Below are 18,879 nucleotides of genomic sequence, written 5' to 3'. Positions count from 1 at the left end.
ATCCCCCATATTGGACCCACTTGACGAGACATGCACACACTTCTTTTATATAAATGATTTTTCGTTTATCAATCTAAGGGCAATAATTAATGGTCAATGTGTGCTAGAGTACTAACTAAAGACTTACCTTTAAAAGAGTGATTTTTAGGAGTATTTGTGTCTGTATTGGCTAATTTTTCGATATTTGTCGTCCAAATAGGAGTTGCATAAACTAAGGACGAAAAACTAGGATATTTGATCTTAATGTTGAATTTAAGGGGGATTATGTAGATGGCTGAAAAGGTGTGATTTGCAATGCCTACAATTTCTTGATGTCTCATATTTTTTATTTAGGAGCTTATTTTTTATCTTTAAATCTAATAATATATAATTTTTCATCTAGGCATAAATAACAAGTTGACTATAGAGATTGACAAGTGTTGTTTTTTCTTAAAATATCCCATTTGACAATTGGTGTTTGATTTTGATTAGTTAGTTATAGTTAATATACAGAAAGTGATTTTTGAATGTGCAACTTGAATTGTTGAAGGAAAATTTATAGCATGTATATCTTTCTTCAAAAGTATATCCTGCAATGCCAATATAATATTTATTTATAGTAGAATTTTCCTTAGTTCTTTAAATTATTTTTTCTAAATTATCATTACAGCTATATGGATATTACTGGGTACATGTGGAGAGATGTGGGCCAAATAAATTCATTGAGATTATATACTAAATAGCATTTAGTTATTTGTTTTTCTTTTTCTTTCTTTGAAGATTGTAACGCTGGGTATAGAGCAGCCAAATCAGCTGCCAACATTGCTCTGCTTTTTATTGAAACCAACCGAGAGCTCTTTTTAATATCCTCACTGTTCCCTTGAGTGCAATTGTCTGGATCTCTTTAGCACTTATTCCACCAGGAATATTAGTTAGGTAGGACTTTAGGTTCTTCTTCATAAGCCCTGTAGCACCTATGATAACTGGTATGATTGATATCTCCCTAAAATTCCAGTTTCTTTTCATATCATACACGAGACCTTGATATTTGGTCTGTTTCTTCCTTTCAGCTCTGTTCATACCTCCATCATTAGAGACACTCACTTCAATCAAGGTTGCCACTCTCACTGACTTATTCTATATAACTGTGTCAGGTTTGACAGCAGCATTTTCAAGGTAGGTGGTTGTAGAGCAAATTTCAGTTATACTTCAAGAATGTTTCTTTTGAATAAAATTTTTTTTTTAAATAGTTACACAACATAGTAATTGTCTGTATTTTTGAGATGAGGTGTTTTCATTTATTGAGATTGTCGGACTGACTTCCTCATCTTGGTTATTATAGTCACAACGTTTCAGCTGTTTTGCCCTTCGGCCTTCATCAGGTGTTTTGTATTGAACTGGGGAACCGTTTGTTAGGAGTCTCGAACCTAACCCTTTATTATTATTACGGGGGTACTGTGTTCGGACTCCAGCTAGGCTCTGGGACATAGTTGCTGATTCTCTGTTTTGAATGTTACTTTTCACTGCCTTCGTTCAGGATTGAACTCAGCAACTATGGCTAACTGTAAACTTTGATACAACGTCTAGGATCACTCGGCCATATGTCACTAGGACAAGTCTTAGTTGTCTTTTTGTTAATGTTAAACCTATTCAAGGTTTTCTCTCTCTATTAGAGGTGTCTAAATTGGGTTTGAGACTCCTAACAAACGGTTCCCCAGTTCGATATAAAACATCTGATGAAGGCCAGAGGGCAAAATGGCCGAAACGTTGTGACTATAACAACCAAGATGAGGAAGTCAGTCCGACAATCTCAATAAAAGTTACACAACATTTTCACTTTTTATTCTGCGGTCATTTTTTTTCTAGGCCGTGTGTTCATACATTGCAGAATCATTTTTGGAATAGAGAATTAGGCGCAAATTTTTCTGATTTCAATTGCCAATTCCGATGCTCCAAGAAGTTCTAATTTTTCTAATTCCCAATTCCAATTTTTAATAATCGTCCCAGCACTAGTATGTATGTACATCAAATGGCCTTAGCATATTCTATACAAATAAAACAGTGAATGTATGCATGTATGTGTGCCTGTGTGAAAATATTTTACCGATAAACTCTTAAACTACTGATCACATAAAACTGAAATTAACAGGAAATAGTAATCATACACCAAGGATGGTTTATACCGAGTAAAATATTTTTTTGAATGGATGAATTACGCGTACAGAAATATGTTGGCAAGTTAAAATGCCAAATGTTCATTTCGACTTGCCAACATATTTCTATTACACATGCACAAATTCATTCATAGCTTGAAGTGATTTAATTTTAAATCTTTCTTATCTATCTGTCGATAGCTCAAATGATAGGGAAAACAGCTGGAGCGCTAAATGTTTTGCTTTCAATTCTAGCTGATGGCACCCAAGTGGGTTTTGTTTTTAACTTTTGAAATCATTACTATATATATATATATATATATAATTGGCTCTTTAATAATAAATCCGAAATCTGCATGAATTAAAATATATTTAAGCATATTTTACAATTGGGCGCCTCCCCTCCGCCACCCACCCATTATTATAAAGGGGTGATTTTCCAGAATAGCTAACAAAGCAAAAATAAATGCACAACAAATAAATGTCACTAAAGGCAAGCTAAGTTACTCTTCTACCTACCTGGATAAGTGTTTAAACTTATTTTAAAATGTTTTTTAATGAAAAATAAATTTAGTGTAAAACCTGTCGAGTTAGAACGAAAAACATAATGTTGGCCAAATTCAAACCATAGTCGAGCCTCGATAATCGCTTAAAAATCGAAAATTAAACAAAATACTGCTAGAAATATACATCCAATAAATGTCATCAATCGTGTGAAAATGTCATGTTCTACTAGTATTTTTTTTTTATAAATTTAGATTTTAAAATGATTATTTTTAATGTTTTTCGTTCTAACTCGACAGGCTTTACACTACTTTTATTTTTGACTGGCAATTCCACCCAGCTTTGCTCGGCCCTTATAACTTTATGTGCATATGTATATATTAAAAAGGGTGAATATATACATTAATGCCTTTCTATATAATAGGCTTCCTTAACTATCATAGAGAAAAGTTGGTAGAGATTGCAAACGTCAAATTTTTTAAAACTTTGACCCTAATTTTGACCCCTTAACATTTATTGTTTTAGGCTCAAATGTTTGACCCATGTCCAAGTAACCTACATCTAAAATTTCAAGTGTTTAGACATAAAATTGGCGGAGGAGTTTGGTAGAGTCTGCAAAGGTCAACTCTGTAAACTTTGACCTCTTGCCAGCCAAATTTTCGCCTAAAAACTATTAAAAAACTTGGTGCATGTCTGAATCCCCTTTATGTAAAATTTCAAATGTTTCAACCCATAATTGGCTTAATAGTTTGCTAGAGACCGCACCCCTTGCAAGCCAAATTTTCAGAAAAAAAAAGAAGCTTGCCCTATATCTGAATACATTTATGTAAAATTTCAAATGTTTAGCCAAAAATTGATTCAGTAATTTGGTAGAGACCGTAGAGGTAAATTTTGTTTTAAACTTTGACCCCAATTATGCCCCCTTAACATTTATTCAAATCAAATTATAAAGTTAGATCCATGCCCAAGTTACCTATATCGAAAATTCCAAGTGTTTAGACCCAAAATTGGCGGAGGAGTTTGTTAGAGTTCTCAAAAGTCAAATCGTTGAACTTTGACCCCTAAACAGTCAAATTTCTCTTTTTCTGAAAACCAATTTAAAGGATTTTCCCAAATCTCAATAACCCTTATGTCAAATCTTGAGTCTGTAGACCGAAAATTGACAGAGTTATTTGGTAGGGAAGTGTACACACACAGACGGACACACATGCAGACATTTTCACTTTTATAGATATATAGATTCAAAAAACACTTTAAAATAAGTGAAAACACACAGGTAGGTAGAAGAGTAATTTAGCTTGCATTTGGTAACATTTATTTGTCGTGTATTCATTTTTTCAACTTTTTTTTTTTTTTAACTTGTTGGCTATTCTGGAAAATCACAGATAAAGGAGATAAAAGATGAGATAAAAAAGAGAATAAAAATGCCGGCTCTTACCAGTTGCTTATATTCTGTGTGTATCTTTCGGTACTCTTCATTGTCCTCAGTGGATGAATCAAATACTGTGAAAGAGATAACATATCTGTAAACGTATGACACCAGAGAAGGAGTATAACTATGCAACTATGGCTAGATACTTTTTCTTTTCTTTTTTTTTTTTTTTTTGCAATTTTCTTATCATTTCCTCTTTTTTTTTCTTTTACACAGGAATCACCACTTATCAAGGCCCAGAGGCCATTCAAGGATAAGGGTTAATGGGTATACATTAGTCAATGTGACTAGCGTAGTAAACATACGTAGTGGGAATTTTGTAAATTGGATTACTTCAGGGGACGGTTCATCAAGAACTTGTTTACATTAGACTTGACGACAATCAGATTGTAGTCAGCTGGAAAGCAGGCAAACAGAAGAAAGTTCCACAGGCGTGCAGTTCTAAGAAAGAAGCTTTGTACATGGAATCCACATTTAGGTTTAGGCACAGATAAACAGTGTGGGAAATTATTGATAGTGGTTTTGGCTAGACGTGTGTTTTTCGTGAAAGTTTGGAAAGGGGGGACTATAGATTAAAGCTCAGATGAGCACTCGCCATGAAAATAATGATAAAGCAGAGACAGGTTCACAGCGTCTCTCGTGTGGGAAAGAGATTGAAGGGAAGAGAAAAGGGCATCCCCCACTAAGCTATGAAGTCTATTTTGAACTTTGTCAAGACAGGATAAGTTGCTTCTAGCAACTCCTGTCCAGATGTGGCAACAGTACTCCATCGTTGGGCGTACCTGGCTTTTATATAGGTAGAGAATTGCATCGAGTGAGATATCTACTGGAGCGGTAGAAGGATTTCACCATTTTTCCAGCAACCTTGGCAATGGATTTGATATACATGTTCCATTTTAGATCAGGAGTAAAGGTCAAGCTCAGAAGCTTCTCAAAACATGAAGCCTTCCCAAGACGAGAGCCAATCATTTCAATTGATGCCAGGTGGGCATCAGAGCGTTGATGATGTAAAGATAGAAGCTTGGTTTTAGATGTATTAAAAGTAACCAACCACCTCTTTCCCCATTGAACCACATGCTCAAGATCAGAGGAGAGAGAATCGGAGAGAACTTGGTCGTTTCCAGTCTTTGATGTGCTACCATAGATTGTAGTGTCATCAGCATAAATGTCTATGAATGATGTAAGGATTTGATTTGGAAGATCATTAATGTAGATCAGGAAGAGAGTTGGGCCCAGGATGAACCCCTGAGGGACTCCAGCTAGCTAGTATCTAGTATGTGTCAGACATTTACCCACTATCTCATACATTCCAATCGAGAAATGTTTTAAAGATTCTAAACGTCACTTTTAAGTGCAGTTATTTGTATCTCACTAGCACTTGGTACACCAGGTATATATGCCAGGTAATTTTTGAAATTCTTTTTAATTAGTCTGGTTGCTCTTATAATTACTGGAATAATTGTGATCTTCCCAAGTTTCCAGTTTCTTTTCATGTCGTACATAAGATGCTGGTATTTCGTTATCTTTTCCTTCTTAACTCTGTTTAACCCAGTATTGTTAGAAACATTAACTTCTACTAAGGTTGCTTCTTTCTTCTTCATGTTCCATATCATTTTTAGGTTTAATACATCCGTTTTCCAGATATGCAATTGTAGAAATTGCATAGTCATAGTGGATGGTGTATGACTTATTTCCAACTGTTGTTTCTGGTAAACATGTTCGCAGGACTTGTCGCTACATTCGCGATTCAACTTTTTATAGATGATCCATTGTATCATGTTATATATTCAATCTGATTCCTTAAAAAAAGCAATTTTTTTCAATTTTGATTTCTCTTTCTATTCTTGTAAATTCTTCGATATAAGTTTAAGATTTGTGTCACGGGAATAAGTAAATATTTCTTTTCTTTTATGCTAAGAAATATTCCAACAGTTTGTCCGAAAATTGGTGATCATTACCACACGATGGCCCAGAAGTGGGTGATTATTGAATGTTAAATTTATATGCTAAAGTTAATATTTCCCCGCAAAAATTTACTATATTTTTTTTAACTGCCAAATATGCATAGTCAACTTTCATGTTCACCAAACTTTAAAAAAATCATTTCATTTCTTACATTTTGTTTTAACTAAATTGAATTATTACACTTAATTTTAAACTCTTGTTTGAATGTTACAAATCTCTACTTCTCTATCTCTACTATTATATAAAAGTCATTTTGTGTGTTATGTTCCGAAACGGTCGAGCCTATCTTTTGCAGATTTCACACAAAGGTAATTTATATGTATGGCAGTGTTCTTAGATATGTTTTGTACAGAAATTCATTCGATAAGTATCGAAAATCGAAAAAATCCGATCGTAAAAATAGTCTTATAGATAAAAACGAGGAATTTTTTACAGGGGAATATTTTACGTTACACCGGCCAAGGGAAATAATTTTATTATTTCTCTTGGCCGGTGTAACGTAAAATATTCCCCTGTAAAAATTCCTCGTTTTTATCTATAAGACTATTTTTAAGCCTTCTACTCTAATAGTTTTTCCTTCGGATAAACTTTGGAATTCCCTCCCTGTTTCTTGCTTCCCTGACCATACTAATATGCAGAAGTTTAAATGTGATGCAAACTCAACTCCCTACATAGTTCTCTGTAGACATGATCTCAATTAGTAGCCACTCATGTTCAAGTAGGCGTGAAAAAGAGTAAAAGAAGACGGACAGAAACAATGGAGTGAATGGATAAAAGGTTTAGTGAATAAGAAAATGTATTTCGTAGCAAAGATTGAAGTGAAAAGAGTAATATACAAAAAAACACAAAAAAAAACAACTAAAATATTTCGGTTCATGATATACTACAAAAGTATGACTAAAAAAATGTAATAGTTAGGTTAGTTAAACAGATAACAAATGGGGAATGCTCTTTTCTCTTCCCTGCAACCTCTTTCCCACAGAAGAGACGTTACAAGCCTGTCTCTGCTTTATCGCTATTTTCATGGCAAGTTCTCGTCTGAGCTCCAATCTATGCCCCCTTCCTTGCCTGACTTTCATGCAAAACACTCGTCTAGCTGAAACCACTAGCAATAAATTCCCCCATTCTTTATCTGTGCCTAAACCTAAGCGTAGATCCCATAAACAAAGCTTCTTTCTTAGAACTGCACGCCTGTGCAACTCTCATTCATTTCTCTGCTTTCCAACTGACTACAATATGGATGTCTTCAAGTCCAACGTGAACAAATTCTTGATGAGTCATCTCCTTAAGTAATCCAATTTACAAAATTTCCACGATTACTACAACATTTTCCCATTGACTCCTGTACACTCATTAACCTTTATCCTCTGGGCTTTGATAAGTGGTGACTCTTTTGTAAAAAAAAAAATAATATAAATATGGATATTGTTGGAGAGAAGTGCATTCGAAATGACAATGAAGTGTTAGCAACAAATGAACAGTTCAAGAGGGATGATTGGAAATGCTATTATGAGAGATTGTTGAATGCTGTGTTTTCATGGAACTGAGAAAACCTAGAAGTTGCAGAAGCAGTATCAGGGCCAGCTATATAAGAATTGGGAAATAAATGATACAAACAGTTGTGAGATAAAGCAGAGGAAGGCTGGAAGATCCTTAGGCCTTGTTGTAAAGATATTTCCGGTTATGATGAAACAGGAATTGAGATGATCACAGAGTTGACAAATCAGATCATAAAAGAAGAGGCTATTCTGAAAGATTGGAAATTTAGTATCGATTGTGAATTGTTACAAGAACAAAGGGGAAACTCTAGATAGATGACAAAGGCTTAATATTGATGGCTCAGATCCTGACAGTGAGCATCGGATAAGAAGTCAGCTAAGCATAGATGAAATGCAGTTTGATTAACAAAGTACCACTGGTGCTATATTTATCATGAGAAAAATGCAAGAGAAGTATCTTGGTAAGAAGAAGAACCCGTATTTTGCTTTTATGGATTTAGAGAAAGCTTTTGGCAAAGTGTCAAGAGATGCTGGTGGGCATTGCATAAATCAGTGGAAAACCATTGGTTGTTGAAGATTGTTCAAACAATATACAAAAAGTAATGTGAGAATTAACGGCACAGTTAGTGAAAATTTTTATGTTAACATAGGAGTAGATCAGGGTTTGTTGCTTTTTATTTGTTTGTTGCTTTTTTATTTGTTTGTTGCTTTTTACTTGTTTGTTGCTTTTTACTTGTGTTTTAGAAGAATTGTTCAAGGAGTTCTGTATGGGTTGTCCAAAAGAGATGCTGTATTCTGGCGGTTTAGTACTTGTTTGTAAAACTTGTTAAGTTAAAACGTGAAGAAATGCTACCGAAAGTAAATATCTGAGAGTTGAATTTACCAAGACCAAAGTAATAATCAGTGATTGGGGTATTTAGTTCTTATCCACTGCAAGAATTATGACACCAGTGTCGGAAAGTATGATCGAAAAGTCAATGCCGCCGAGAAGAAGCATTCTGATTGCAAAAAGTGTGTGTGCAGCCCCAGTGGTATTCTCCTGTAAGGGCGCCTCAGGCGATTAGCAATAAACTAACCCCTTCTCAAAGAGAGAAGGCAAAGCCTGGGAAAGTGAACCTCCTAGAACTGCACAGGAACAGCATTACACCACAATCAATAGGGATCAGATCACTACAGGAATGGTCTAATTTCTGTTGATTTTGGATTTTGGGGGCCGAGAATAAAATCCTGGGTCAAAAAATGATCAGTGGTTGGAAATAAAAAATAGAAAGAGGAAAGTTTCTCTGCTCAATTTATGGAAAGGAAGTTGGATTCAGCTCCCATTATTTCTGGTACTTGTAAGCATTAGGTACACAAGAAGTGCATTGGAATTACTGGTAGGTTGAGAGAGGACAACCAGTTAGTGCGCAACAAGTGTAAAATGGAAATAATTGAGAAGTTATACGTGGATAAATTATAATAAGAGCATAGAGGGGAGCAGGTGTCGTATGATTTCAAGAATTAGGAGTGGATGCAGTAAGTTTCAAGAAACTTCTGCCATCACTTACCAGCAGAGTCTTACCATTGTTAACCAACAGAAGAATCTATCAAGCATATGTTATGGTGTATGGAAGTAAAACCTGGCTAATGAAAGTTGAAAACATGCATTGCATGAAGAGAAATGATATGAGAATAATACGATGGATGGGTAATGTAAGCCTTAAAGACATCTGTTGAGCTCGGAGGGAGATTAAATCTGGATAGTATAGGGAGATATGTGCAGAAGAGCAGACTTTGATGGTATGGTCACGTTGGAAAAAATGGATAATAATTCTTGGGTTAGTAGATGTATAATAGTTGAAGTAGCAGGATCAGTTCACGGGAGGGGGGAGGTTAAAGAAAACGTGAGGAAATGATACAGAAAAATTTTGAGAGAAAGAGGGATAAGTAAAGACCTGGCCAAAGATAGGTTAGTTTGGAAATCAAGTTCTAAAAGTCATCTAACACATGCAAGCATGTAAAACAGACGTTAAGAAGAAGAAGAAGAAGAAGAAGAAGAAGAAGAAGAAGATGATGATGATGATGATGATGATGATGATTGTTGATTATTTGATTGATTTATTGATTGATTTTGCGCAGTTTATAATCTCTATTGTCTGCAAGTTTTGTAAACATCGTAATTAAAATTACCGAAAAGTTGTGGATCGTATTCTGTAAAAGTGGTTGATAATAATACAACACCGTTTGAGTATGGACAAAGTGTTACATAGTTAAAAGTTTAATAAAATAAGAAACGGAATGAAAATAACACAGAAATTAATTTAAATATAATCTTTACTTAACAACACACACTAAAAAACATTTAACATAAACGAAAAACGAAAAACAAAACCAAAATATTTTAAGTTAAGCTGATGATGAAATCAGCAAATCTAGTGATAGCGGATGAGGGTATTAGAATTTATGTCACCCCACTCCTTCCTTATTGATGAGCCATTACCGTGTCCCTTTCGATGGCAGGATTTCTGGTCCTTGCTGCTATAGTTATTACAGTTATTAATCAATAAGACCATCTTTCAGAACTGTAAGAAGAGGCAAAGGAACCTAAGTATGGCATGGATTGATTACCAAAAGTCATATGATAGTGTCCCAAGATGAGATTAAAAGAAAATTGGCAGTGAAAATATACAAGTCATGTAAGGAAAATCTGTAAAACAGAACTTACAAACAAAAACAAGATCTTAGGGTTGTCTTGAGGGCTTCCTTGCTTTCATTCCCTTCTTTGATTTGTTGTAACCCCTATTCCATGTCTTTCAGTCATTTGACATTTCCATTGCGATCATGTCACTTCTCCAATATCTTGCTCCAGTAGAGGTTTGTTTCTGTTGGATCCAGTTGTTCTGTTTTTGCTTTTCTTCCGTTTACATTTTGATAGAATTGATTTTCATTGTTCTTAATAGTCCTGATTTGCTTGCATTGTTCTAATTTGTATCTGTATTGTCTTCGTCTCTTTCTGCTATTTTCTACTTTAGTTTGTTGTGTTTCTTGTTTAACCTCTCTCTGAGTCACATTTCCAATTTTTTCATCCTTTTCTGTTTGTTTTCATCTAGTTCATCGTTATGACTTCTTTATTATTATTATTATTATTATTATTATTATTATTATTATTATTATTATTATTTGGCATAAAATTATTATTATTATTATTATTATTATTATTATTATTATTGGCATAAAATTATGTACTAAGAAGTTGTTTCATATAATATAACTGGATATATATATATATATATATATATATATATATATATATATATATATATATATTAAAAATAGTAAAAGCTGATGTTATGAGGGGGGACATTTTGAAATCATCTGAAACATAATACAAAATAAAATATTCCAAATAGTTTTAGAAATAATCATGCACCCCAAACATTGTTGTGTTTGAATTCTTGGAACAGATATAAACAAGGCGGTCATTTTGTCAATACTTGTCTTTTGGATCCAGTCAGAATCAAACAAATCTGTTGTTTTCATTCATCATTTTTATAATTTTTTAACAGTCAAGAAATAAAATAAAAAATTACAACTAATAACTTTTATCAAACGCATTAAAATTATAGTTTCTACCGACCTGTATACTTTTAACTTTTTGAAACTGTTTTAAGGTTTTTGTTTTTATTTAAAAATAAGTTGTAGTATCGAAAACTGCCGGTAGATATATTTTATTCTAAAAGAATCTGAAACATAGGTATCAACAAAATCTCATATTGAAATTAAAAAAAAAATGAAAACTTTAAAACAGTTTCAAAACTTTAAAAGTATACCAGTCAGTAGAAAATTACATTTTATTGTGTTTGGTAAAAGTTATTTGTTGTGTGTGTGTGTGTGTGTGTGTGTGTGTGTGTATACATATACATATATATACATAGTCATCCACATACAGTACTGTTTCGCTGTTTCACAGCTCATCAGTGCAGCTAGACAGGCAACTACCTAAAGCCAGGATTGAAACCCGACCGCCTATATGACAATTATAGCTTCTAACCATTATGCTAATTGGCGGCTGCTGTGCGAGTCGTGAATTAATGATGTTTTGACATCGTCCAAAATACCTCCACTCGATTTGTTTACACAAAGAGCATCGCTTTATATGCTAATGATAATTCGTGTATCACTTCTCAATATGCTCAACTCAAGATGAGGAGCATTATAGTCATCCACATACAGTACTGTTTCGCTGTTTCACAGCTCATCAGTGTGGCTGAAGTAGTAGCATTCGTGTGTGTGTGTGTGTGTGTGTGTGTGTGTGTGTGTGTGTGTACAACTCTCCTACAGCCTACACCACTGGACCGATCATGACCAAAGCTGGCATGATGATGGCTCCCCACTTATGGATAGTGCGAACCATTTTCCAAGGTAAAGGTCAAGGTCATAGTCTATGTATATATACTCTCCTATAGCCCACATCACTGGACCGATTATGATCAAACCTAACATGATGATGACTTCCAACCTAGGTATAGCGCACCCCATTTTTCAAAGTTAAGGTCAAAGGTTAAGGTCATATTTGGTGGGTCTCTTCATAAACTCCCCCACCTAGGAATGGTGCACACCAAGTTGGGGTTCACCACTATCCCAGAGGCTGCCACCATTTCACCGCCCAACTTCTTTGTAAATTTAAATCCGATCACCTTCATCCACCTCCATTCCCTCAACCAATCTTGATGAAATTGGTATGATAGTGGTCCATAACATTGGCCAAAATTTATTGCACTGTATCTCTTAACTTTGACCTTCCAAACTAATGCTGCCAAAAACAATGTAATGGACCATTAAGGATCCTTTTTTCTTGAGATGCATATATTCTTTTGAAAAATTAAGATATTACTTTCCGCTTTCTGATACGCACTAAAGATGCCATCCAAACGAAATAGAAATTAAACTAAGGAAGAAAAATTGGCAAGATTAGAAGCTAATAGACTAAAAGTTGCTGCAATTTGCTCCAATGAAAATGCTTCACATAGAAAATTCCAATGAAAATGCTTCACATAGAAAACGTTTGGAGCTCAACAGAATATATCAAAGAGAAAGGAGAGCAAGATTAACAAAAGAGCAACTCAATGTGTAGCTGACAGAACTAGATATGCTGCAAGTTGGTTAAATTCATCACAAGAAGAAATTCAATAAAGGAAAAGAGATGGTTGAGAAAGGCAAGCAATATGATGAGCAAATAAAACAAACGAAGAAACAACAACAAGACATACACAAGGTCAGTTGAGAGAAACAAGACGAAGAGTAAATGAAAAAGATGAGGAAACAAAAAGAAAACATAAACGAGGTGAAGTGAGAGAAGCTCAAAGACGAGAGAATAAATCAGAAACCGAACGAATCTTTCGCTTATCGCAAGGCTGTGAGCGAAAGGCTGCAAGGAGAGAGAGAGTATGACTTTATCCCAGTAAGTGACAGAAAAAGAGGCAGCAAAAAATAGAAAATTGCAATAGAGAACAAAAAATAGAAAATTGCAATAGAAAAGGATTGCTCTACAACAAAAATGACTTTCTCATTACAATTGACATAGGAAAAATGGACAAAGTATGTCAGCATTGCTCGACTGTGAAATTTAAAGGAGAAATTCCTGGTTCTTGTTCTTCTTCTGGCAAGGTTGTGCCTGACAGCTTTCCACCACAGAAAGTAGTCTAAATTTTTTAAACATCTTAAGCAGTAGTTGCTCTTACAACATCCACTTACTGCAAGCGTGTCTGTAAAGCAAAGTCCCGTGCGAAACGTGGATATCTTTGCTAGCATATATATATAATATGAATTTTCAATCCTCATCTAAAAAATCCAGACACATAACTACTTCAAGATCAAAAACGAATAGAAAATAAATGTGAAATGAATAGATACTGATCCAGAAAACAACAATTCTTCTCCTATTGTCAGAAAGATCATTCATGGAAGGTGAGGACTAAAAGAACAAAATAAGGTAAGCAAAAGTTAAAAGGTTGACACAAGACTACGTTGTGTGATAAGGGTCCAATTTAAGAGCATTGGAGTGTAGTGTTACTCCTTGATTGTTATTACTCCCAGGTCCATTCTGATCCGAACAAACCATATCTGTTAGTGTGAAGTAGTAGTGCTGGAATGATTCATTAAAATCAGGAATCGGAAAAAATTTGAACTTTTGGGGTATTGGAATCGGTACCAGAAAAATGTGTACCTATTTTCCGATGCCAAAAACAATTCTTTTAACTGTTTCTTTTTTGAAGGTGGGCTCTCTCTACCATGCTAGAAAGTTACTTATGCCTGAAAGTATCCTGTATCTCTACAAGGCCACCATTCGCTCATGTATGGAGTATTGTTGTCACATTTGGGCTGGAGCATCTGCTACTAGTCTCTCACTCCTGGACAGGATTCAAAAGAGAGTTGCCAACCTGATAGGTCCTGAACTGTCATCTAAGCTTCAGCCTCTGTCCCATCGACGAAATGTTGCATCCCTCTGCTTGTTCTACAAGTATTTTAATGGTGGATGCTCTGACAAACTACAAACCCTTGTACCCCCTCAACGTAAATACCCTTGAAAAACCCGACCCGCTGCAAAATCCCATCCTACACAGTAGAGGTCCCTAGATGTAAGAAGGCCTTCTACTCTAATAGTTTCTTCCCCAGAACTGCTATACTTCCATATTCCTGATTTTCCCAACTGTACTGACATGCAGAAGTTCAAGTGTAATGTGAACATACATCTTGCTGCTCAACTCCCTACATAGTATCCCTCTAACTTATGACCATGATAGTAGCCCCTGAATCTAAGTGGCACTGTGCTTTGTTTGGGGTGAAAATGGAAACTAAAAAAAAAAAAAGAATTGCTGGTACTTATCACAAAAAAATGAATAATTATTCGTTTTAAAACTAAAATCTATAGATCTCTGTCCTGTCTTCCTTATTTCATGTAATTTTACAGTAATCCAAGAAATAAAAAAGATGCATTTCTATAACTAAATATTTAAAGATTTTACAAAAATTGGAATCAGAATCAATAATTTTATCGGAATTGGGAAAAATATTGGAATCGTCCCATCACTAGTAAATCAAATTTATCATTTATAGATTATACTTATTTAAAAAAAAGGTTAAATCCTAAGTTATGACGCCAGAAGTGAATTCGGGTTAGCTAAAGATGGAATAGAAGTCAGTAAGCATGAAACGAAATATGAAACCATTGAACCTTTTTCATAGACACATTTTTATACAAATGTTTAAAATACGTTTTCTTTGTGTGTGATAATACAAAAAGTGTTAATAAAAAAACTTTCATACATTATTCATGACAAAATTCTGTGAAAAACTTGCGAAAGACATATTCTAAGAAACTTAAAAAATACAAGTTTATTTTTTTATGGTTTGTCTATTTTAAGTAATATATATATAATATATTATTTCAAAAAGACATTTATAGAAATGTAAGTAATAAAAATTATCATTAGTTTTTTTGTTTCATGATAACACATGTAAATAATTTTCTGTTTCATTCTTTTTTTATTGTTTCGTGTTAACACAAATGTTAAAAGAAAACAAATATTTCTAGAAATGTAAAAAATAAAAGTTTTTTTTATTGTTTCATGATAGTGTAACGCCTCCTCGAGGAGGTGGTTAAGGACTCTTATTTCTCTGGATTCTCGGCACGTGTCGTCTAGACTCCTCGGAGGTTGTTACATGAATCTGGTATGCTGAAAGCGAATATCGAAGTGGCAGGCAGGAAGAAAGACAAACAATTGTAGTCTATCTACAGAAGCTTAATTTTCGCAAAATTATGTACAAAATGTTTTTACAATTCTCATTCAGATTTTGTAAGTTTTTTTCAAAGTCTCAAATCTCTTCACAGACAGCGACAGACGGATGGATGAGGTGGGGAGGGGTCACGTCTCTTCTCGGATTCAACAAGCAATCTGCTTCAACTCCCAACTCTACTCTGTGACTCAATTCTATCTCTCCACTCTCTGGCTAATTTTCGCACGACAGTCGTATATATAGTAAGGTATGTGGATGGGGTGGAAATTCTCCCCAGCCAATAAGATTTCACCACAAAATCGAAAACTTTTAGGGTTTTGCGTGGGTACAATTCCCACACTGAAATCTAAATTACTCATCCTCCAGGCCAGGTGTCAATTCTGACATCTGACCCTGAGTTCATTTAAGGCCAGACAAGGTTCTAAGTGAAATTTCCTGCTGTCAACTTTTAGCCGTAAAAATATATTTCTCCAGTTTTCAAACAATATCTATTTTGACATGAAATAAAATATGTATATTTATCTTAAATCCTTGGGTTATCTGGCGTCACCCGGAAATACAAAGCTACCTCAGCGTAGTTCTAACACTCCTCAAAAAAATGCAAGAGAACTATATGCACAATCCGTTAAGTCCAAAGTAGCTGATCAGCGGCTTGGTTCCCACCAGTTCTGGCAAATAGCAAATAGGATCTTGAACAGAAACGTGCGCTCTATCCCAACCATTATTAATGGACCAGAGGTCATCTCGACAGCATCCGACAAGGCCAAACTATTTGCTAAAAACTTTGCAGCAAATTCTACCCTGTGTGACGAAGGCCATCAACTCCCCATATTCCCTCCTATAATAGACAACACGCTATGCAACATACAAATATCTGTGCGTGAGGTCGCCAAGCTAATCAAGAACCTTGACTCCAGTAAAGCAACTGGTCCCGACGGTATTCCAATTATAGTGTTAAAAAAATTACAACCAGAACTTGCCCCCATACTTTCCAAACTGTTTAAGTGTTGCCTTAAGGAGAAGTGCTTTCCAACACCCTGGAAAACCTCATCAGTATGCCCTGTATTTAAGAATTCAGGTGATAAGTCATCCCCCTCTCAGTACAGACCAATAAGTCTCCTGTGTGTCATGAGTAAGTTGCTGGAATCCACAATAAATATATAGTAGTCAAATATAAAGTAGTCAACCACCTCAGCAGAAATAACCTTCTTAACGACACGCAATATGGTTTCCGCTCTGCTAGATCTACAGCAGATGTGCTAACGGTTATATCTCATAGGATTAGCGAATCTCTCAACAAAGGCTTCCTTTCTAGGCCAATTGCTCTCGACATATCAAAGGCCTTCGATAAGGTTTGACATAAAGGCCTACTACACAAGATTTCCAGCTACGGTATAACTGGAAATGTTTTTTCTATCATTAAATCATTTCGATCTGATAGGCTCATAAGAGTAGTGGTTGATGGGCAGAAATCAGAGGCCTGCAGTATTAATGCTGGAGTCCCTCAGGGGTCCATACTGGGCCCAACTCTCTTCCTGATCTACATCAATGATCTCCCAAAACACATACTAAAATCTTTCGTTGACATCTATGCTGATCACACGATCATCTACGGCAACACATCAAAGGCCGTAAATGATGATGTTCTCTCTGATTCTCTCTACTCTGATCTTGAGCGCGTGGTACAGTGGAGAAAGAGGTGGCTTGTTACCTTTAATGCATCTAAGACCAAGCTCCTATCTCTACATCATAAACACTCTGATCCCCATCTGGTATCAATCGAAATGGATGGCTCTCGTCTAAGGGAGGCCCCAGGATTTGATAAGCTCCTGGGTTTGACCTTTACACCTGATCTTAAATGGAACACATACATCAAGTCTGTGGCCAAGGTCGCTGGGAAAATGGTGGGTTCCTTCTACCGCTCCAGAAGATATCTCACTACTGATGCAATTATATATAAGATATCTCACTGCTGATGCAATCTATATAAGAGCCAAGTACGTCCAAAGATGGAGTACTGCTGCCACATCTGGGCGGGGGCTGCAAAAAACAGCCTATCCTGCCTTGACGGAGTACAAAATAGACTCCGTGGCTTGGTGGGGGATGCCCTTTTCTCTACCCTGCAACCTCTTTCCCACAGAAGAGACGTAGCGAGCCTGTCATTGTTCTATCGTTACTTCCATGGCAGGTGCTCATCTGAGCTCCATTCTCTGATCCCCCCTCGCCAATCTTTCTCAAAAAACACCCGACTAGCTGAAACCACCGTCAATAATTTTCCCCACTCCCTATCTGTGCCTAAATCAAAACGTAGATACCATGAACAAAACTTCTTTCTTAGAACTGCACGCCTGTGGAACTCTGTTCCGCTTGCCTCTTTCCCTCCCGACTTCAACCTGAGTGTCTTCAAGTCCAACACAAACAAACTCCTGATGAACCGCCCCCCCCCCAAGTAATGACACCTTACCAATTCTCCAATACTATATCTACACTATCCCTTTGATTACTGTACACACAATAACCCTTATCCCTGAGTGGCCATTGGGCCTTGATAAGTGGTGAACTCCATGTAAAAAAAAAAATAGCACAAGAAGTGTTAAAACTAAAATAACTTTTTTTAATAAATTATTTCCATATGCTTTCGTATTTCATTTCATGCTTAGTGACTTTTGTTCCATTTCATATTTTAGCTAAACCGTGTACACTTCTGGCGTCTTAACTTTGGATAGTGGATTTTTGGATTTAACCTACAAAAGATATAAACATAACAAATGTCATTATTATATTCAGTTTAATGCCCATTTTACATGCTGGTATGCATTGGTCAGCTTTTAGAAATTGCATGGAGTATTGTTGCCACATCTGGGCTGATGCATCTACCACTAGTTTTTCCCTTTTAACCAGGCTCCAAAAAAGAGTTTTCAACCTAATAGATCCCACACTATCAACCAAGCTTCAACCCCTGTTCCATTGCCACAATGTTGCATCCCTGTGCAGGTTTTAAATGTAATTTAATGAAATGAGCTCTGATGAACTCGTAATTCTTTTGCCCCCTTGACATAATTACCCTTGACTAACCTGACAAGCAGCAATATCCTACCCATTTACTGTCGAGGTTCCTAGATGCTGGAAAGCCTAATAATTCTAATACTTCCTTCCTTAAAAGTGTTAAACTTCGGAATTCCTTCCTGGTCTCCTACTTCCCTGACTGTATAGACATGCAGAAATATAGATGTAATATGAACAGATACCTCGCTGCTCAATTTCCTACAAAGTATCCCTGTTGATATGGTCCCAAATAGTAGCTCCTTATGTCCAAGTGGTAATATGCTTTGTTTAGGGTGAATAAAAGTAAGAAAAAAAAAAAAATAACTTCCAAACTAACCTATATCTGGCCACGTCTTTATTTATCCTTCTTTTTCTGACATCCATCTTATCACTTACTCCCATGTTTTCCTAGCCTCCCCTGTAAATTAAACCTGCTACCTCAACTGTTCTACAGCTACTCAAGAACTGCCATCCATTTTTTAAACATGGCTCAACCGTCAACGTTTCTTTTTCTGCATACATCTCC

The 18,879-nt window shown here is 35.6% G+C and overlaps 1 protein-coding gene across 1 annotated transcript in view; it reads right to left on the bottom strand.

Moving 5' to 3' along the window:
* Positions 1–18,879, bottom strand: part of LOC145260525 (cilia- and flagella-associated protein 36-like) — a 52,309-nt gene that overhangs the window by 28,803 nt on the left and 4,627 nt on the right. Inside the window, exon 2 of the mRNA XM_080118717.1 lies at positions 4,075–4,139. Within this exon, the coding sequence (XP_079974843.1) occupies positions 4,075–4,139 (65 nt within the window). The remainder of the gene's footprint in view (positions 1–4,074; positions 4,140–18,879) is intronic.

Source organism: Euprymna scolopes, chromosome 36 (genome assembly GCF_053919585.1).
Source record: "Euprymna scolopes isolate OS-2025 chromosome 36, ASM5391958v1, whole genome shotgun sequence".
Lineage (NCBI taxonomy): Eukaryota > Metazoa > Mollusca > Cephalopoda > Sepiida > Sepiolidae > Euprymna > Euprymna scolopes.
This window is presented reverse-complemented; position numbering and strand designations above follow the sequence as displayed.